This window comes from Lagenorhynchus albirostris, chromosome 20, assembly GCF_949774975.1.
Source record: "Lagenorhynchus albirostris chromosome 20, mLagAlb1.1, whole genome shotgun sequence".
NCBI classification, from domain to species: domain Eukaryota; kingdom Metazoa; phylum Chordata; class Mammalia; order Artiodactyla; family Delphinidae; genus Lagenorhynchus; species Lagenorhynchus albirostris.
The window spans coordinates 23,518,397-23,541,107 of record NC_083114.1 but is presented as its reverse complement, the minus strand read 5'-3'; the positions used below and the strand labels follow the sequence as shown (position 1 = coordinate 23,541,107).

General features: G+C 36.5%; 1 protein-coding gene across 1 annotated transcript in view; it reads left to right on the top strand.

Moving 5' to 3' along the window:
• Positions 1-22,711, top strand: part of CA10 (carbonic anhydrase 10) — a 626,304-nt gene that overhangs the window by 243,973 nt on the left and 359,620 nt on the right. The window contains exon 3 of the mRNA XM_060133527.1: positions 5,796-5,938. Within this exon, the coding sequence (XP_059989510.1) occupies positions 5,796-5,938 (143 nt within the window). The remainder of the gene's footprint in view (positions 1-5,795; positions 5,939-22,711) is intronic.

The following is a 22,711-nucleotide window of genomic DNA, read 5'->3' as shown; positions in this document are numbered from 1 at the left end:
TCAAATGATTACTTGTAATGCACTAGTTGCATCATAGGAAAATGCTATTTTATTGGAACGTGTGTTGAAGAGAATAGTTTTTAAAACATTCAATTAGTTGTGCCTTTGAGATAGAATTTAAACAAACCCAAAGCAATAGGATTAAATTCTCATAAAAACCCAACTGTTGCTTAGAAACCAATTCTTTTCCTACTCAAACTACTCCAAGGGTAAGCAAGCTCACTTTTGGCTGTATTCCAACCAAGGCTTTTAATTCATAAATCAGACCATGGTACTCCCTTGCCCCAAATTCTCAGTTGCTTTCTAATACATTAGAGTAAAATGCAAGTTCCTGTCCCTGGTCTACCTGGCCAACCTCATTTCATCTCACTTTTCTTCTCATCTGGCTCATCTAGTTCAGGTTAACTTTCTTCCTCTCCACTCCTTAAACACATCAGGCTCTTCTCTGCCAAGACCTGCTCCTCTCCTCTTCTTTGGACACCCTCTCCCCTGCCACTCTTCAGAAGCAACTCCTCTCAGTCCTTCCAGGGTTTGTTAGATGTCACCTCCAGAGGAATTATTCCTGGCCATTCTACCTAGGTTATCTCACCAATCCATACTATATTCTATAGTTCATTACTGTTTTAATTGTTTCTACAGCGTACTTGCAAATAGTTCTAATTACATAGATATGCGTATATAAACTTGGAGATAAACATTATCCCCCATATCCCCTACTAGACTGCAAGATCTATGAGAGCAAGAACCATATCTGTTTTATTCATTACTGACTACCCAGAACTGATGGCAGTGCCTGGCACATAGAGTAGGTCCTCAGTAAATATTTGCTGCATGAATTCACAGTGTCAAGCCTAATGTCTGGCACATAATAGGCTGTCAATAAACACTTTTTGAGTTTGTATTGTTTCCATAGGATTTAGCAAGTCAATAAATTGCATGAATTAATTCCAAGTGTCAAACTCCTTGCCATAACAGCATGGTCTCTGCAAATTCTGCTGAGACGACAAATGACAATTCAGGACAAATGAACAAGGAGGATGTCTAAAAGCTCAGACTGACTTTGGAGCATTTTCTATAGGATACAAATGTCATCGAGACAAATTTTAACTCAGTATCAAACTTGATCCCTCTAGTTCATTGCTCTCTCAAACTATTTCTTATTTTAGTAGGAGCTTTTTTGGTTTTGTCTGAGGGTTACCATGTGTTAATAAGCTAAACTTGAGCTTTTTGTTTCACTGATTTTGAATAAGCAACCGATAGGTTTTGAATTTTCCAAGGCTTATGTTTTACGTAGCTGAAATCAGTCACTGAGCATTTTCATAGCTCACTGGACCCAGAGCCAAGAAACCATTGGGTTTTGTAGTTTATAGTCACAATGACAGCATTGCCACAGGGAAATGTTTTGGCAAGATGACACATAGCTGTGATGCAGCAGTTAAGTTCCATTGATTAGTCTCTGTGAAAATTAATTTGCAAAAATATCCAAGTCAGGTGTCTATTTTAGGTTACATGTAAATTAAAAGATTGTGTGAAAAGGATTCTAGAGATGGTGCCATTCAAACATTTCAGACCAGTTGTTTACTAATTAGAGTAATTCTCACTCAAGTTTACTTTTCCACATTTTTTCTCAACAATAAGTTGTATCAGTCAAGCTAGAAAAAGACACCGCATTAGCTAGTAAACCATAATAACTGATGCTTTAAAAAAAATGACAGAAAATTTAAAAATTTGATTTATTGGGACAACCATGGGAATGAAGAAAAAAATAATTCAGCAATGATTCTCTAAATTTGGAAATAGAAGCAGTGCCATAGCGTTCTACAAAGTCACTTCTGTTCCCAGGGGTGACATGGGGAGTTTATAAACCTGAAGGATCAAAAATATGGAGCATAGTTACATATTAGAATTGTGGGGATAACAGAGTTCTGCACAAATCCAGAGGGAGAGTTTCTTACTCTAAATCTTGAAACCTTAGTTCATTTGTCCAGCCTTGCTCTGAAGGTAAAGTCTACTGGCTCACTCCCATGCTCTAATAAGTATGGGAACTCCATGCTTCTGTTTCCACAGCCTTCCTCCTATAGCATTTCCCTAGAACCTAGATTACATGACATTTGTAGACCTATTCTTGGTCCCTTTCAGCACCTAAGGTCCGTGGACTAGACACCTTAATTATTGTCCCAACACATAACAATGATTCTAAGAGCATTGACTTCTTTCATCTGGACTAGAACCTTGCCTAGTTCAGCTCTTCATGAGCAGTCATCCCCATTAGCTCTCCTTGAGGCTCTGCAGATGAGACACAAACACATCTTATCTTGCCTGAATTGAAGCCTTGTTTCTACCCAGCTATAGTTGAATGGCTTTTTAAAAATCCTAACTTTATTTGGGATGATTGATATTTAAAGCAGTTTGATTTAAACCTTTGCACTTGAAATTTATTTTAACTGGAGACTAAGCATTAATGTTACTCTTGATTTACCAAAAGAGAAATGGTAGCAAAAGTCTTCCATGGCCATAACAACAATTTAACTCTGAAACTCTGACTCTAATTACCTGCTCATGTATGAAGCCTGCTGGGGTTGAAGGGATTTAGAGCACTGTGAGTCTTGAGACCTGGGTACCAGTCCTTACTCTGTCCTTCCCTGCCTCTCCCTGGGTGTGTGGTCTTGGGTTGAGGACTTTATCTGCCTTTATGGCCTTAATTTTGTTTATTCATTTAGATTAAATGACCACTAAGGTGGCTTCTATTTCTGAAAGACTATTAATTTATGGCTGATTTAAAATGAGCAATCCAGTGATGAATAAACTTTGATACCTCTTCAGGAGTGGAGCTAATGAGGGTCGCAGATTAGCAAGGAAGAGTGTTTCTCAGTTATTCCTCAATTGTCTAAGCAAGTGGTTAGAACCAGACACACAGGCCTCGATAGTGAAGTGGGTATGTAAAACCCTGAAACTATTTGTCATAAAGAATGCCATGCCCAATAAAAGCAAATCAGACGTTCACATAACATTTTTGCTGTTTGTGTTTTTATGGGGGTACTTTTGGGGTGTGAAGTTTATTTGTAAAGCACAGAAGCATCTGTCCACCCATGTTGCCATATAATAGCAGTCTGGCAATCCATTTATAGGATTTGATTATTTTTGTTAATAATTTTCATGGGAGTATATGAAATATAATATGTATCATCTCTTACTATGTTTATTATGAATCTGCCTTCCAGGGAAGGTCCCCCAGGACATCATAGATGGCCTGATTGTCAAAGAGGTTCTTGTCTCACAGGATTTTAAAGATAAAAGGGGCTGTATTAGTTTCCTATTGTGGCTGTGACAAATAATAACAACTTAGTGACTTAAAACAACACAAATTTATTATCTTAGAGTTCTGGAGGTGAGAAGTCTGAAATGAGTCTCATGGGGTTAAGATCACTGTCAGCAGGCTGGTGTTCCTTTTGGAGGCTCTAGGGGAAGAATCTGTTGCTTTGCCTATTCCAGGTTGTAGAGGCCACCTGCATTCTTTAGCTCATGTTCCCTTCCTCCATCTTCAAAGCCAGCATCTTCTGTCCTCTCTGACCTCTCTTTCCATCCTTAATTTTTTTCTGTGATCCTTCTACACCTCTCTCATAAAAAAGACCCTTGTAATTATGTTGGGCCCAGATAATCCAGGATAATCTACTCATCTCAAGATCCTTAATTTAGTAATTTCTGTCCAGTACCTTTTACAATGTAAGGTAACACATTCACAGGTTCTGGGGTTAGGATGTGGACATCTTTGGAGGGGGCCATTATTCAGCCTACAACAGAGGCCATAGAGACCAACCAAGGCCCAAGAAATAAATGGCTATCTAAGGGCACACAGCTAATTTGTGGCAGTGCCATGACTGTATCCCTGGCATCCTCACATCTGCCATGTTTATGTGCATCACTGAAAATCACAGGTAAGAACATGCACTGATGGAGGATTTATTTTTATAATAAACTTGAAATGATTGAAGAATAAGTCTAAAATTAAGTCAGTGATTTTAAAAAAGCATTTTATAGATGATAGAAGTTTATGTTTTTTAAATACATTTTTAATGCAAGAGCTTCCTTAAATATTGTAATTTTGCTAGGTCATGGTACCTTCTAAAGATAAAGTGACTTGCAGAGATAAAATAGCTTAAATAATGATGGGAAATGAAAGTGCCAAGGAAACACATGTACATATTCTTCTATCTACTTCCCCTTCCCCTCCTCCTCCTTCTCTTTCTCTCTCTGTAACCCTGGCCATTGCTGCCATTTTGAAAATCTGTTATAGCTGGAAAGTCAATTCAAACTTTTTAATTAAAGGGGGTGGATCTACCAGAGGCTTATTGCCAAGGGGTTAAACCAAATTAAGTTATTTGCCATATTTCACAATGAAGCCCACCTTATTTTGGTGTTGAAATATTCTTCTAAGACTCTAAGGAACTTGTTTTTATCACTTCTGCCCAATAATTTCCTATAACAATTAAAAGGGTTATAGAATTTTGAATTTAGATGGGACTAGACATACCATCCAGCCCCAAACTTCTCTCTTTCATAGTATCTTTGGCAGGTATTTGCCATACACCTCTCTTGCTTCAGTTTTCTCCATCCATGACGTGGGAAGGAATAATGGCTGCTGTAAATTAAAGGTTGTATTAAATTTGAGTTCCTGAGAGGACACGTACATTTGAGAGGGTTGTGACTTTATTGTTAGGTTCATCTTCTGTAGGAATCACTCCCTGTTTCCACTTCCACTGCTGCAGGCTTTGGTGCCCCTCATCTAGAGTTACATATACACTTGACTTAACCTCATACTGTACCCCACCCCCAGTGTGGTAATTGTTCTTACATGCATCTGCCTTCTTCAAAATTCAGCATAACCCAGTGCTGGACATGCAACAGGAGCTCACTGGACTGCTGATAGATGCTGTGCATGGATGATTGAATGATGATCATACAATCTCAGAGGCATATAAAGGACACATGGATCTAAAGCCTCAATAAAGATACTGAGGGGGCAGGAAAATGTTGAAGATATAGTCGCTGATCTTCACTGATGTAAAATTAGTAGGTTGGCTACCCCACTTCTCTGCTAACTTTTTCAAACAGAAGAAAATAGGACTGGAAATTGTCCAGAAATTTATTTTAATAGATTCTTTAATGTGACACTGAAAATGAGTGCATGATTTCCCTTTGGATATTTGCACTCTGCACTCAATGCCATCTTTTTCTGCTTATTAATGAACACATTCTTCAGCTGATGGTACATTAAGTCAACTTGCCAAGCTCCTGTCTGGCATTGATAGGGGGTCATAAAATAATTCACTCCCTCAGCAGAATAAATACCTTATATATGTTGAATGCTACTTCTTTGAAAAGCTTATAAAACTTTCTATCTAGAACAAGGTTGATTCCCATATCATTCCTGCCAAACAGAAAAGCAGAGCATCAACTGAGGAGTTGCTATATATTTAGTGTACCTCAATATGAAAAGATGATGTGGCTGGACTATGCCACCTTCTTATTAAGTCATTAATGCTAGCTATCTATACCCATCAAAGAGGCCACAGAATCAATGGGTCAAAAATAACAAAATCTGATCTTAAGACATCATGAAGCTAAGAGTTAGAGAAATTGACCAAGATTCAGACCAGGAAACTGCCATAATGACACCCAAGGATCTCTATGTGTGGGAAACATTGGATGGCTCTCTTTGATTTTATGACTTTTGTGCCATAGCTCTTTTTACATTGTTTCCCCAGCCTGATTCTAAAATTTCTTTCTGTTTCTAGTTCCTTCTTTCTGGGGATTGGTGAACTCAGCTTGGAATCTTTGCTCTGTGGGGAAACGGCAGTCACCAGTCAATATAGAGACTAGTCACATGATCTTCGACCCCTTTCTGACGCCCCTTCGCATCAACACTGGGGGCAGGAAGGTAAGCAGCCATGTTGCTTCCATCGTGAAGTTGAGGACAGGGAGAGATGCTGATTCTGAAAGCCAGCCTTCCAGTCCTTGATCTCTGTGATGAGTTTGTCTTTCTACCCAGGAGTAACATCACAGACCTCAGGCCTATTGCCAGCAAATATAATTATGTGTAAATCGTGCTTTTTCTCTCTACCTAGTCAAACCCTCATGCTTCTGATTACTTCTTTGTATTCCCTGGATGTTGCCTGAAGTCCTATCCCTTGGTAGCTCATGAAAGAAAGTCAGAAAACAGCATTGCCTCCCCTGCATATCATGCTGGGAAAATTCTTCCTCTCAGAAACCTCTTTACTGGGGCTTCTTTTAACCTCAACAAAGTGAAAAAAAAATTAACAAAAGTAAACTCAGACATTTATCATCCTGGAAGGAAAAACAAACAAAAATCACATTAGATGATTTATAAGAAAGTAAATAATTAATTTTACTATGGCTTGCTGGCTAAGAATCATAGCTCCTGCACAGAAATGCTGAACTATGCTTCTCGATTCTCACATCAACATCCCTTCTTCCCTCTCCTTCCCCCATGATGAGCTCCTCCTTAATTTGTGGAAGAGCATAATGTCCATGGGGTTTCCTCATCACTGGAATCTAGCATTTTTTTTTTCTGGTTTATCTATATTTAGCTACCCTTACTGTTGAGTAGATTGTTGAAGGTGGAAAAAACACACACAGAAAATTGTGTTTGAAAGTGATTTAGCTGTTGTGAACTCAAGAGGAATGGAAAATCATTTGTGTGCAAGAAACTGGGGTTAAAATTTGGATAAATTTCACTACTGCTGGTGGCTGATTCTCCAGGGGTTGGGCTCCTTGGGCTCTGCTTTCTACTCCCCTTATGCAGTCTGTTCACCTTAATTACCACAAGTTTGTAAGTAATCTTTTCACCTTCATATATGTTGTTTTTTTTTCTTATCACATAATTTTCACACATGCACTGAAAAATCGAATGACCTATCAAGATTTTGTTAGTGACTTTGACTTAGGTCACAAGGCAAGTTTTAAAGGATCTTGCATGTGATTGAGACTATTTAGCTAAGTAGTGTTTGTGTGCTGTTTTAAATATGACTTAGGAAGCACCTTTGTAAAAAGATCCTATATAAGTTCATGACATTTATTGTTCTGATCGTATAGAAAACTAACCTACCTTAATTATTGTTCCAATTACAGTTTTATTTTACAAACCCTAAAAGGAACTTGACTTGGCTTCTACATATACCTCTCTTTAAAAAGTTGAATCATTCAAATCAAGTCATGAGCATGTATAGGTTCACTGACCAGTATATAAAAAGGGCAAATTGCAATTTTGAGTATGCAATCACTCTTTCTTTCTTGGAGAGTGTGATGGAGGACATAACTGTATTCTAGGCAAACTGAGAAATGAAAAAAAGTAAACACACACAAAGCAGAAGGAAGGGTGGTACCTGAATTCCAGAAATTACCTGAAAGATGGCCAGCAAGGCTGAAGCACAGAGACCTATGAGGGGTTGATGAGGAGATAAGGATGGAAGAAGAAGGCAGAGGCGAGATCCTGAGGCCATGTTAAGGAACTGGATTTTTTCGTAAGAGTATGACAAGGATTTAAAGCATTATTAGGTAAAAAGCACATAGGGAGTGGGATGGAAAAGGTAGCAAGCTAACACAAACAGTGAATATACAAGTTTCATTTTCCATCATACCATCTTAGAGGAAGATCTTGATGTGAAAGAAATAAAAAAACTAATTCAGGAAAGCTTCTCTCTAAAATTTATTGGGAAAGAAGAGAATGAGAGATAGCTGGAGTTAAAAATCATTCATAAGTTATGTTATCTTTTGGTGTTTTTTTGTTGTTATGTGATTTAAAAGTATATTTTCAATTTAGTAAAGTATACCTGATCCAAATCAATTTTCAAATGCTTTGGAGTTTGGAATTTTGGAAACATTTACTTTTGATGGTGTAAATATTTATATCTGGCATGCTTTGTGTTGTCAGCTGTTTGAAGAGCTGAGAACCATTTGATTATTTCCTTTGCATTCATGAAAGGTGGAAAATATAAAATATAGATGGTAGTTGGATAAACTAACTGGTAATGTAATGCCTAAACTTGATAGACAATAGCTAAATCATGTTTGCAAACTATTAAAAGATGGTGTTTAATGAATTGGAGATTTATTTTAGAAGTAAGGATTCAAATCACTGGCTCTGAATTTAGTTTTTCCTTGAAGAAATGTGTAGCCAACTTAAAAGGTTTAAAAACCTCTCCAAAAGATTGAGAGGTTTTGTAGAATTTGGGCAAGCTGCCACATTTTGAAGTCTGAGATCAGCTGGGTATCAACATGTTAAATGCATCCCAGTCATTATGTGTTTTATGTCACATTTGTATCTATGAGCATTCTTCCTGCTCATTGTTAAATGTACCTTATTTACAAACCCACAAAGCAGCTCTGCTGCAGTACCTCACTGTGTTACTGTGTTTGTTTGAACATATTTGACTTGGCATAGGTCTCAGATGATGAATTACAGGTTTTGTTTGTTTGTTTGTTTTAGCATGAGGTAGAGCTGAAATTCAATGTGAACACAAGAATACAAAGGGTAATAATAGATGAGAATCAAAACATATGATGTCTTGGATATTTATTTTACAACAAATGTGGTTTCTTTTACCTTTTAAGATGCTTATTTACAATGATAATTTTTAAACAATGTTTGTTTTTTCTTGAAGAAGAGTACTTTTTATCCAGTTGTTCATATCTGACACATAGGACAAAATCCAAAATAAGTGTACTTTCAAACAACACTCACATATTGTTGCATTGCATATGGATATAAGAATCCTACTTTGGGAGAAATGTGTCCAAGACAGAGGAGTAGGAAGACCCTGAGCTTACTTCTTGCCATGGGCACACCAAAATTGCAATCATTTACAGAGCAACTATCTACAAGAACAACCTCAAGACTAGCTGAAAGATTTTCCACAACTAAATCTATGAAGAAGGAACTGCATTGAGTTGGGTAGGAGGGGTGGAGACATAATATAGTCAAGACCCACACCCCTGTGTAGGTAACCTATAAACGGGAGGACAATAATAAATGCAGAGGTTCTCCCCAAGGAGGAAGGGGGACCAAGCCCCACATTAGGCTCCCTAGCTAAGGGGTCCTGCAGCAAGAATATGAGCCCCCAAAATGTCTGGCTTTGATGGTCAGCAAGGCTGACATTTTGGGAGAGTTGGAAGGCTTTAGGAAATAGAGACTCTGCTCTTAAAGGGTGCACACAAAATCTCACATGCTAAAGGACCCAGGGCAGAATCAGTAATTTGAAAGTATCCCAGATCAGACCCATCTGCAGATTTTGGAGAGCTTCTCAGAGAGGCAGAAGGAAATTGGGACCCACCTTGGAGACACAGACACTGGTGGCAGTGCCTGGGAACTTGTTATACCTCAAGGACACTTGTGCTGGCAAGCATCATTTTAGAGTCTTCTTTCTATCCTATTAGTGCCTGGGACTTACACACCAACCAGTGAACCAGCACCAACCCCGGACCATCCCAGACCCCACAGCCAGCTGCCCTAGGACCTGGCTTAGACCACCAGAAGGACAGCACCAGCCCAGGGACCCCCCCAACCCATGCAACCAGCTGTACTGGGAACTGGTCTAACCCACCAGTGAGCCAGCAACCACCACGTGAAACAGAGTCTGGTGGCCAACCAGGCAGAATGCAGCCCCACCTACCAGCATTCCCACAGTAGTTGGTCCTGCCACAATAGAAAGGCCCATGCAGCCCACATAGGGGGCACTCCTAGAGCATATAGCTCTGGTGACCAGAAGGGAGTGTGCTGGTAGGCTCCATAGGACCTCTCCTACATGAGGCCACTTCTCCAAAATCAGGAAATATAACCAAATTGCCTAACACTGGATATAAATACAGAGAATAGGCAAAATGAGGAGATGGAGAAATATGTACCAAAGAAGGAACAAAACAAAACCTAAGGAAAAAAATTTTAACAAAATGGAGATAAGCAATCTGCCCAATAAAGAGTTCAAGGTAATAATCATCAAGATGCTCAGTGAACTCAGGAGAAGAATGGATGAACACAGTGAGAAGTGTAACAGAATTAGAAAATATAAAGTACCAGACAGAGTTGAACAATCAGTAATTTAAATTTAAAAATACACTAGAAGGAATCATGGTTGATTAAATGATACAGAGGAGTGGATCAGCAAACTGGAAAAGTGCAGTAGGAATCATCCTAACAGAACAGAAAAGAGAAAAAAAAATAATTTTATAAAATGAAGATAGTTTGAGACCTCTGAGACAACATCAAGCACACTAATATTTACATTGTAGGGGTCCCATAGAAGAATAGAGAAAGAAAGGGTCAGATAAATTATTTGAAGACATAATAACTGAAAACTTCCCTAACCTGGGAAAGGAAACTGACATCCAGGTCCAAGAAGCACAGAGAGTCCCAAAGAAATAAAGCCAAAGAGGGCCACACTAAGACATTGTAATTAAAATAACAAGAATTAAAGATAAAGAGAGAATATTAAAAGCAACAAGATAAAAGCAACCAATTACATACAAGGGACCTCCCATAAGTCTATCAGCTGACTTTTCAGCAGAAACCTTGCAGGCCAGAAGGGAGTGGCACAATATATTCAAAGTGATGAAAGGAAAAAAAATCTATAACCAAGAATACTCCACCCAGCAAGGCTATCATTCAGATTTGAAGGAGGCATAAAGAGTTTTAGAAACAAGAAAAACTGAAAGAGTTCAGCATGACTAACTGGATTTATAAGAAATGTTAAAGGGACTTATCTAAGCAGAAAAGAAAAGGTCACAATTAAAAATCTGAAAATTACAAAAGGAAAAATCTCATTGGTAAAAGCAAATATACTGTAAAGGTAATAGATCAACCACTTATAAAGCTAGAAGGAAGGTTAAAAGGCAAAAGTAAAATTATCTATATCCACAATAAATAGTTAAGGAATACACAAACCAGAAAGATATAAAATAGGAGGTAAAAAAATTAAACTTGGAGGGGGAGGAGTAAAAATGCAAGGTTGTTAAAATACACTTGAACATAAAATAATCATGTATTGCTATATATTTTGTTGGCCAAAAAATTCATTCAGGTTTTTCCATAAATTGATAGCAGATACACACAAAAAGGAAAGGAATCCAAATATAGCGCTAAAGATAGTCATCAAATCACAAGGGAAGAGATCAAAAGAAGAAAGGAACAAAAAAGAACTACAAAAAAACCCCCCAGAACAATTAACAAAATGGTGATAAGTGCATACTTAACAATAATTACTTTAAAGGTAAATGCACTAAGTGTTCCAATTAGAAGACATATAGTGGGTAAATGGGTAAAAAAGAAGGCCCATATATATGCTGCCTACAAGAGACCTACCTCAGATTTAAAGACACACACAGACCGAAAGTGAGGGATGGAAAAAGATATTCCATGCAAATGGAAATGAAAAGAAAGCAGGGATGGAGACACTTAGACAGAATAGAGTTTATAACAGAGACTGTAACAAGAAACAAATAAGGACATTATATAATGATCAAGAGATAAATCAATGAAGGAAATATAACAGTTTTAAATATATATGCTCCTAACATAGATAAGAGCACCTCAATACATAAAACAAATATAAACAGACATAAATGGAGAAATTGACAGTAACTCAATAATAGTAGGGGACTATAACACCCTGCTTACATCAATGAACAGATCATCCAGATGGAAAATCAGTAACACTGGCCTTAAACAACACAGTACACAAAATAGTATTAAAAGATAGATACAGAACATTTCATCTAAAAGTAGCATAATACACATTCTCTTCAAATGCATATGGAACATTATCCAGGATAGATCACATGCTAGGCCACAAAACAAATCTCAAAAAATTAAAGTTTGAAATCACGTCAAGCATCATTTCTGACCAAAAGAGTTTGAGACTACAGATCAACTAAAAGGGAAAAAACTGCAAAAAACACAAACGAGGAGTTTAAACAATGTGGTACTAAACAACTGATGGGTTACTGAAGAAATCAGAGGAAATTTAAAAAATACCTGAAGACACATGAAAATGCAAGCACATAGTCCAAAATCTATGAGATGAAACAAAAGCAGGTCTAAGAGGGAAGTTTGTAGTGATACAGGCCTACCTCAAGAAAAAATTTAAATAAACAATCCACCTGTACACTAAAGGAACTACAATAAAAACAAAAACCCCAAAGTTAGTAGAAGGAAAGAAATAATAAAGATCAGAGCAGAAATAAATTTATAAGAAACAAACAAACAAACAATAAAAAAGATCAATGAAATTAAGAACTGGTTCTTTGAAAAGATAAGCAAAACTGATAAATGTTAGCAAGACTCATCAAGAAAGCAAGAGAGAGGAGCCAAATCAATAAAATCAGAAGGGAAAGGGGAGAAGTTACAACTGACACCACAGAGATACAAAGACTCATAAGAAAATATTATGAACAATTATATGCCAATAAAATAGACAACCTAGGAAAAAATGGATAAATTCCTAGAAATGTACAATCTCCCAGACAAATTAGGAAGAAATAGAAAATATGAACAGACCAAATACCAGTAATAAAATTGAATCAGTAATCAAACAACTTTCAACAAAAAAGTCTAGGACCAGATGGCTTCACAGGTGAATTCTCTCAAATATTTAAAGAAGAGTTAACAACTATCTTTTTCAAACTATTAGAAAATAACTGAAGAGAAAGGAAGGCCTTTGAAATCACTCTATGAGGCCAATATCACCCTGATACAAAAAGCAGACAAAGACACCACAAAAAAGAAAATTAGAATCAAATATCACTGCTAAAAATTGATGGAAAATTTGTCAAAAAAATATTAGCAAACCAATTCAACAGTATATTGAAAGGATCATACACCATGATCAAGTGGGCTCTATCCCAGGGATGCAAGAATGCTTTCAATATCTGTAAATCAATCAACATGATACACTACACTAACAAAATGAAGAATAAAAAGTCATATCATCATCTTAATCAATGCAAGAAAAGCTTTTGACAAAATTCAACAAAAATTTATGACAAAAACTCTCAACAAAGTGAATATAGACGGAATATACTTCAACATAATAAGGGCCATATATGACAAGACCACAGCTAACATCACAGTGAATGGTGTAAACCTGAAAGCATTTCCTGTAAGATTAGGAAATAGACAAGGATGCCCTCTCTCACCGCAGTATTGGAAGTTCTAGCCACAACAATAAGACAAGAAAAATAAATAAGGAATCCAAATTGGAAAGGAAGAAGTAAAACCTCACTCTTTGCAGATGACATGATAGTATACAGAGGCAATCCTAAAGACACCAACAAAGAATATGAAAACTACTAAATGAATTCAGTAAAGATCTAAGATATAAGATCAATATACTAAAATTTGTCACATTTCTATACACTAACAACAAAGTATCAGAAAGGGAAATTAAGAAAACAACCCCATTTACAACTGCATGAAAAAAAATGCCTAAGAATAAATCTAACCAAGAAGATAAAAGACCTGTACTCAGAACACTGTAAGACATTAATTGAAGATGACACAAACAAATGGAAAAATATATTCAAGGACTGGAAGAATTAATATTGTTATAAGAACTATTTTACCTAAGGTATCTACAGATTCAATGCAATCTTTATCAAAATACTAATGGCATTTTTTTCACAGAACCAGAACAAATAATTTATTCTAAAATTTGTATGGAAACACAAACGACCTCAAATAGCCAAAACCATCTTGAGAAAGAAGAACAAAGCAGGAGGTTTCACACTCCCTGATTTCCACCCATTCCACAAAGCTATGGTATTTAGAACATTATGGTACTGGCACAAAAACAGACACATTAATCAATGGGACAGAATAGATAGCCCAGAAATAAACCCATGCACCTAGGGTCAATTAATCTATGGCAAAGGAGATAAGAATACACGATGGAGTAAAGACAGCCTCTTCAATAAATGACATTGGGAAAACTAGACAGCTCCATACAGAAGAATCAAAGTAAACTACTATCTCTCACCAAATACAAAATAAACTCAAAATGGATAAAGACCTAAGTGTAAGATCAGAAAGCATAAAACTCCTAGAAGAGTTTGTAGGCAATATACTCTTTGACATTAGCCTTAGCAATATATATATACTTTGGATATATCTCCTTAGGCAAGAGAAACAAAAACAAAAATAAATGGGACTATGTGAAACTAAAAATATTTTGCATAGAGAGGAAAACTATTAACAAAATGAAAAGGCCACCTACTGAATGGGAGAAGATATTTGCTTATGATATATCTGATAAGGGTTAATATTCACAGTATACAAAGCACTTATAGAACTCAACATCAAAAAAAAAACAACAATCTAATTAAAAAAAAAAATGGTCAGAGGACCTGAATAGATATTTTTCCCAAGAAGACATACAGGTGGCCAACGGACACATGAAAAGATACTCAACATCACTAATCATCAGGGAAAAACAAATTAAAACCACAATTCCACTTCTGGGTATTTTTCCAAAGAAAACAAAAAATACTAATTTGAAAAGATATATGCACCTTTTTGTTTATTGCAGCATTATTTACAATAATCATGATATTGAAGCAACCTAAGCCTTCATCTACAGATATACAGATAAAGAAGATAAAGTATATATGTACAATGGAAAACCATAAAAAAGAATGAAACCTTGCCATTTGCAAAAACATTGGTGCACCTAGAGGGTTTTATGCTAAGTAAGTCAAACAGAGAAAGACATATACCATATGATTTCACTTATATGTGGAATCTAAAAACAAAAGAAATGAACAAACAAACCAAAATAAATAAATAAATAAAAACTAGAAAAAACAGAGCAGACATATAGATACAGAGAACAAATTGCTGGTTACCAGAGAACAAACTGGTGGAGGGATGAGTGAAATAGGTGAGGGAGATTCAAGGTACAAAATTCCATTACAAAATAAATGAATCATAGAATGAAATGTATAGCATGGGAAATATATTCAATTATATTTTAATACCTTTGTATGGTGACTGATGGTAACTAGACATATCAAGGTGATATTTTTTTAATGTATTGAAACATCAAATCAATATGTTGTACATCTGAAACTAACAATGTAAGTCTATTATACTTCAATTCAAAAAAAAAAAGTATGTAGACACTGGGAGGATATGCATCAAAATGCTAATGATGTTTGTCTCTGGGGGGCATGGGGATTATAGGTGATAATTTGTTTTTGCCTTTTGCTTCTATGTACACTTGTTGTCTTCAATGAAAATGTATTGTTTGTAAAATTAGAAAGAAAACAATAAATGTTATTAAAAATTTTAAAAGCAAACATAAAGAAGTTAAATGGGAGTTACTGAATTAAATAAATATTTAACCATAATTGTGGAATATGGAAGCAGTGAAATCATTAACTGTCAAATCAGTCATATTGGCACTGTTTTTTCCCAAACTAATTTTTATTTTGTATTGGGGCATAGTTGATTTAAAATGTTGGGTTAATTTCAGATGTACAGCAAAGTGATTAAGTTATACATATACCCATTCTTTCTCAGATTCTTTTCCTATATAGGTTATTAGAGATTACTGAGTAGAGTTCACTGTGCTTCACAGTAGGTCCTTGTTGGTTATCTATTTTATAATATAGTAGTGTGTATATGTTAATCCCAAACTCCTAATTTATTTCTCCCCACACATTTCCACATTGGTAACCAAAAGTTTGTATTTGAAGTCTGTTAGTTGGGTTCTGTTTTGTAAATAAGTTCATTTGTACCATTTATTTTTTAGATTCCACATATAAGTGATATGATATTTGTCTTTCTCTGTCTGACTTCACTTAATATGCTAATCTCTAGTTCCATCCATGTTGCTGCGTATGGCATTATTTTGTTCCTTTTTATGGCTGAGCAATATTCCATTGTATATATTTATACAACATCTTCTTTATCCAGTTATCTGTCAATGGACATTTAAGTTGCTTCCATATCTTGGCTATTGTAAATAGTGCTGCAATGAACATTAGGGTGCATGTATATTTTCAAATTATGGTTTTCTCTGGATTGATGGCCAGGAGTGGAAATGCTGAAGAATATGGTAGCTCTGTTCTTAGTTTCCTACGGAACTTCCATGCTGTTCTCCATTGTGAGTGTACCAATTTACATTCCCATCAAAAGTATAGGAGGGGGCTTCCCTGGTGGCGCAGTGGTTGAGAGTCCGCCTGCCGATGCAGGGGACGCGGGTTCATGCCCCGGTCCGGGAAGATCCCGCGTGCCACGGAGTGGCTGGGCCCGTGAGCCGTGGCCGCTGAGCCTGCACGTCCGGAGCCTGTGCTCCGCAACGGGAGAGGCCACAGCAGTGAGAGGCCCACGTACCGCAAAAAAAAAAAAAAAAAAAAAAGTATAGGAGGGTTCCCTTTTCTTCACACCCTCTCCAGCATTTATTATTTATAGATTTTTTCATAATGACCGTTCTGCCCAGTGTGAGGTGATACCTCATTTTAGTTTTAATTTGCATTTCTCTAAGAATTAGTGATGTTGAGCATCCTTTCATGTGCTTCTTGGCTATCTGAATGTCTTCTTTGGAGAAACGTTTATTTAGATCTTCTGCCCATTTTTAGATTGGGTTGTTTGTTTTTTTTATATTGAGATGCATGAGCTGCTTGTATATTTTGAAGATTAATCTCTTGTTGGTCTCTATGTTTGTAAATATCTTCTCCCATTCTGTGGGTTGTCTTTTTGTTTTGTTTATGGTTTCCTTTCCTGTGCAAAAGCTTTTAAGTTTAATTAGATCCACTTTGTTTATTTTAAAAATTTTCATTACTCTTAAAGTTGGATCCCAAAAGAAATTGCTGCCATTTATGTCAAAGAAGGTTCTGCCTGTTTTTTTCCCTAAGAGCTTTATAGAACGCCATCTTACATTTAGGTCTTTAATCCATTTTGAGTTTATTTTCGTGTATGGTGTTAGAGGATGTTCAAATTTCATTCTTTTATGTGTAGCCATCTAGTTTTACCAGCACCACTTATTCAAGAGACTGTCTTTTCTCCATTGTATATTCTTGCCTCCTTTGTCATAGATTAGGTGACCATGAGTGCATGACTTTATCTCTGGACTTTCTGTCCTGTTCCACTGAGGTATGTGTCATTTTTTGTGCCAGTACCAAAATGTATTTTTTGTCTGCACCACAGGACATGTACCAAACTGTTTTGATTACTGTAGTTTTATAGTATAGTCTGAAGTTAGGGAGCCTGATTCCTCCAGCTCCATTTTTCTTTCTCAGTATGTTTTGGCTATTCAAAGTCTTCTGTGTTTCCATACAAATTTAAAGATTTTTGTCTAGTTCTGTGAAAAATGCCATTGTTAATTTGATAGAGATTGCATTGAATCCATAGATTTCTTCACGTAGTATAATCATTTTGGCTATATTGATTCTTCCAATCCAAGCACATAGTATATTTCTCCATCTGTTTGTGTCTTCTTTGATGTTTTTTATCAGCATCTTAAAGTTTTCTGAGTACAGGTCTTTTGATTCCTTATGTAGGTTTATTCCTAGGTATTTTATTCTTTTTGATGTGATAGTAAATGGGATTGTTTCCCTAATTTCTCTTTCTGATCTTTCATTGTTAGTGTATAGGAATGCAAGAGATTTCTGTGTATTAAGTTTGTATCCTGCAAATTTACTAAATTCATTGATGAGCTCCAGTAGTTTTCTGGTAGCATCTTTAGGATTTTCTATGTATAGTATCATTTCATCTGCAAACAATGACAGTTTTACTTCTTCTTTTCCAGTTTGGATTCCTTTTATTTCTTTCTCTTCTCTGATTTTCATGCCTAGGACTTTCAATACTTTCTTGAATAAAAGTGGCAAAAATGGACATCCTTGTTTCCTCCCGATCTTAGAGGAAATGCTTTCAGCTTTTCAGCATTAAGTATGATGTTAGCTGTAGGTTTGTCATATATAACATTTATTATGTTGAGGTAGCTTCCCTCTATGACCACTTTCTGGAGAGTGTTTTTTTTTTTTTATCATAAATGGGTGTTGAATTTTGTCAAAAGCTTTTCCCCATCTATTGAGCTGATCATGTTTTTTATTCTTCAATTTTTTGATGGGGTGTATCACACTAATTGATTAGAAGATATTGAAAAAATCTTGCATCCCTGGGATAAATCCCACTTGATCTTGGTGTATGATCCTGTTAATGTATTGTTGAATTCGTATTGCTAGTATTTTGTTGAGAATTGTGGTGTCTATGTTCATCAGTTATATTGGCCTGTAATTTTCTTTCCTGTGAATATCTTTGTCAGGTTTTGGTATCAGGGTGATGGTGGCTTCATAGAATGGGTTTGAGGGTATTTAATCCTCTGCAATATTTTGGAAGAGTTTTGGAAGGATAGGAATTAACTCTTCTCTAAATGGTTGATAAAATTTGCCTGTGAAGCCATCTGGTCCTGGACTTTTGTTTGTTAGAAATTTTTTAATCACAGTTTCAATTTCAGTACTTGTGATTGGTCTGTTCATATTTTCTATTTCTTCCTGGTTCAGCCTTGGAAGGTTGTGCCTTTCTAAGAATTTGTTCATTTCTTCTTTGTTGTCCATTTTATTGGCATATAGTTGCTGGTAGTAGTCTCTTATGATCCTTTGTATTTCTGTGGTATCAGTTGTAACTTCTCCTTTTTCATTTCTAATTTTATTGATTTGAGTCCTTTCCCCCCCTTTTTTTTTTTTGATGAGTCTGGCTAAAGGTTTATCAACTTTGTTTATCTTCTCAAAGAACCAGCTTTTAGTTTCCTTGATCTTTGCTATTGTTTTCCTCATCTCTATTTCATTTGTTTCTGCTCTGATCTTTATGATTTCTTTCCTTCTACTAACTTTGGGTTTGTTTGTTCCTTTCTCTAGTTGCTTTAGGTGTGTGCTTAGGTTGTCTATTTGAGATTTTTCTTGTTTCCTGAGATAAGTTTGTATTGCTATAAACTTCCCTCTTAGAATTGATTTTGCTGAGTCCCATAGGTTTTGAATCTTCATGTATTCATTTTTATTTTTTTCCAGGTGTTTTAAAATTTCCTCTTAGATTTCTTCAGTGATCCATTGGTCATTTAGTAACATATTGTTTCTTCTCCACATGTTTGTGTTTTTTTTACAGTTTTTTTTTCTTATAGTTGATTTCTAGTCTCCTAGTGATGTGGTTGAAATAGATGCTTGATATTATTTCAATTTTCCTAAATTTATCAAAGTTTGCTTAGTGGCCCAGCATGTGATCTGTTCTAGAGAATGTTCCATGTGCACTTGAAAAGAATGTGTATTCTGGGACTTCTCTGGTGGTCCAGTGGCTAAGACACTGTGCTCCCAATGCAAGCAGCCCAGGTTCAATCCCTGGTCAGGGAAGTGGATCCCACAGGCCACAACTAAGAGTTCACTTGCTACAGTTAAGTGCTCACATGCTGCAACTAAAAATCCAGCATATCACAATTAAGATGCTGTGTGCTGCAATTAAGACCTGGTGCAGCCAAATAAATATATAAATAAATAAAGATTTAAAAAGAATGTGTATTCTGTTGCTTTTGGATGGAATGCTCTATACATATCAATTAAGTCCATTTGGTTTACTGTGCCATTTAAGGCCTGTGTTTCCTTATTGATTTTTTGTCTGGATGATCTTTCCATTGATGTAAGTGGAGGTTAAAGTTCCCCACTATTATTGTGTTATTGCCAATTTCTCCTTCTATGGCTATTAGCATATGTCTTATATATTGAGATGCTTCTATGTTGTGTACATGTATATTTATGATTGTTATATCTTCTTCTTGGTTTGATCGCTTGATCGTTATGTAGTTTCCATCTTTGTCTCTTCTAACAGTCTGCATTTTAAAGTCAATTTTGTCTGATATGAGTATTGCTACTTCAGCTTTCTTTTGATTTCCATTTGCCTGAAATACTTATTTCCATCACCTCACTTTCAGTGTGTATGTATCCCTAGATCTAAAGTGGGTCTCTTGTAGACAGCATATATATGGGTCTTGTTTTTGTATCCATTCAGCCAGTTCTATGTCTTTTGGTTGGAGCAATTAATTCATTTACATTTAACATAATTATTGATATGTATGTTCTTATTGCCATTTTGTTAATTGTTTGGGGTTTGTTTTGTAGGTCTTTTTTTTTTTTTACCTTTCCCCTTTGTTCTCTTCTCTTGTGATTTGGTGACTATCTTTAGTGTTATGTTTGGATTTCTTCTGTGTGTGTGTGTGTATCTATTGTAGATTTTTGATTTGTAGTTCCCATGACACTTTGATATAGCAGTCTGTATATATATATATATATATAGTTTTAAGTTGCTGGTCTCTTAATTTCAAATGCATTTCCAATATCCTGCATTTGTACTCTCCTCTTCTCATGATTGCTGGTTTTGATACCATATTTGTATGTGGATGATTTCCTACCCTTACTGTATATTTGCCTTTACTGGTGAGCTTTCCCATTCATAATTTTTGTTTGTTTCTAGTTGTGACCTTTCCTTTTTCACCTAGAGAAGCTCCTTTAGCCTTTGTTGTAAAGCTGGTTTGGTGGTGCTGAATTCTCTTAGCTTTTGCTTGTCTGTAAAGCTTTTGATTTCTCCATCAAATCTGAATGAAAGCCTTGCTGAGTAGAGTATTCTTTGTGGTAGGTTTTTTCCCTTTCATCACTTTAAACATATTGTTCCCCTCCCTTCTGGCCTGCAGAGTTTCTGCTGAAAAATCAGCTGTTAACCATATGGGGATTCCCTTGTATGTTACTTGCTGATTTTCCCTTTTAATATTTTCTCTTTGTCTTTAATTTTTGTCAGCTTCATTAATATGTGGCTTGGCATATTCTTCCTTGGGTTTATCCTGTAAAGGACTTTCTGCACTTCCTGAACTTGAGTGAATGTTTCCTTTCTCATGTTAGGGAAGTTTATGGCTATTATGTCTTCAAATATTTTCTCTGGCTCTTTCTCTCTGTATTCTCCTTCTGGACCCCCTATAATGCACATGTTGATGAATTTAATATTGTCCCAGAGGTCTCTTAAATTGTCCTCATTTCTTTTCATTCTTTTTCTTTATTCTGTTCCTCAGCAGTGATTTCCACCAATATGTCTTTCAGCTCACTTATTCATTCTTCTGCATGTTTTAGTCTGCTATGGATTCCTTCTAGTGTATTTTTCATTTCAGTTATTGTGTTTTTCATCTGTTTGTTTGTTCTTTAAATTTTCTAGCTCTTTGTTAAATACTTCTTGTATCTTCTCAGTCTGGCCTCCATTCTTTTTCCAAGATCTTAGATCATCTTTACTATCATTACTCTGAATTCTTTTCCAGGCAGATTGCCTATCTTTACTTCACTTAGCTGTTCTTCTGGGGTTTTATCTTGTTCCTTTATGTGGAACATATTTCTCTGCCATCTTATTTTGTCTGACTTTCTGTGTTTGTGGTCTCTGTTTCTCAGGCTGCACGTTTGTAGTCCTTCCTGCTTCTGGTGTCTGACCCCAGGTGGGTGAGGTTGGAGTGTAGCTGGGTCTAACGCCAAGTTATCCACCAAAGATAACTCTGGTGGGCAGGGCTGTGTCAAGGGGTGTGTTTAGAGACATGTGGTCATTCAGGAGGACTTCAGGAAGTCTTTCTCCTGATGTATGTGGCTGGCTTTTCTCCCTGTTGGTCATTTGGCCTGAGATGTCTCACCACTGGAACTTGCAGGCTGTTTTCTGGGGCTAGATCTTGGTGCCAAAATGGCAAACTCTGATAGAGCTCACACTGATGAATATTTCCTAGGGTGTCTACCACCAGTGTCTTCACCCACAGTGAGCCACATCCACCTCCCACATCCCCCCCCCCAGGAGAACCTCCAAGACCCACACATATTTCTGTCCCAGGCTCCTATGGAGCGCTGCTTTGCCCTAGGTCCCAGTGTGTGTGAAAACTTGTGTGTGCCCTCCAAGAGTGGAATCTCTTTTCCCCCAGTTCTGTGCAGCTCCTGCACTCAAGCCCTGCTTGCCTTCAAAGCCAAATGATCTAGGGCCTCCTCCTCCTGATGTCAGACCCTCAGGATGGGTAGCCTGACATGGGACTCAGAATGCTCACTCCTGTGGGAGAACCTCTGTGATATAATTATTTTCCAGTTCATGATTATGTTGCAAAAACTCCCCTCTTACCGTCTCATTGTGGCTTACCTTCTCACTGTGGCTTCTTTGTCTTTGGATGTAGCATATCTTTTTTGGTGTGTTCCAGTCTGTTTTGTTGATTGTTGTTCAGCAGTTAGTTTTAATTTTGGTGTTTTCATGAGAGGATATGAGATCACCTCTTCTACTCCACCATATTGTCTCTACTTCTCCTTGAAGTCTTCTTCATAAAGGGACAATTCCTGGCAAAAGAGACTGTTCATCTTGTTTAAAAAAGCAGCCTAATTAACAATGATACCAGCAAGAATCCAGAAGGAAGAGGGTGGAAGAGGCAATGGGATAGCATTAATTTTTAATAGGGTTAAGAACTTGAATTTTTTTGAACCAGGCTTTATGGGGATGCTAGAATATAAACTAGCATGGAAAATTAGGTAGAATGAAATATTATCTGTAGGAGGGTCTTTTAAATATTCTGGCTCCATATGAGGAAGTTTGAAAAAAATGTAAAGATAGATCCATTTTGTCATCTAGATATGTTGGTGTGGTGCTTATTTTTATTGG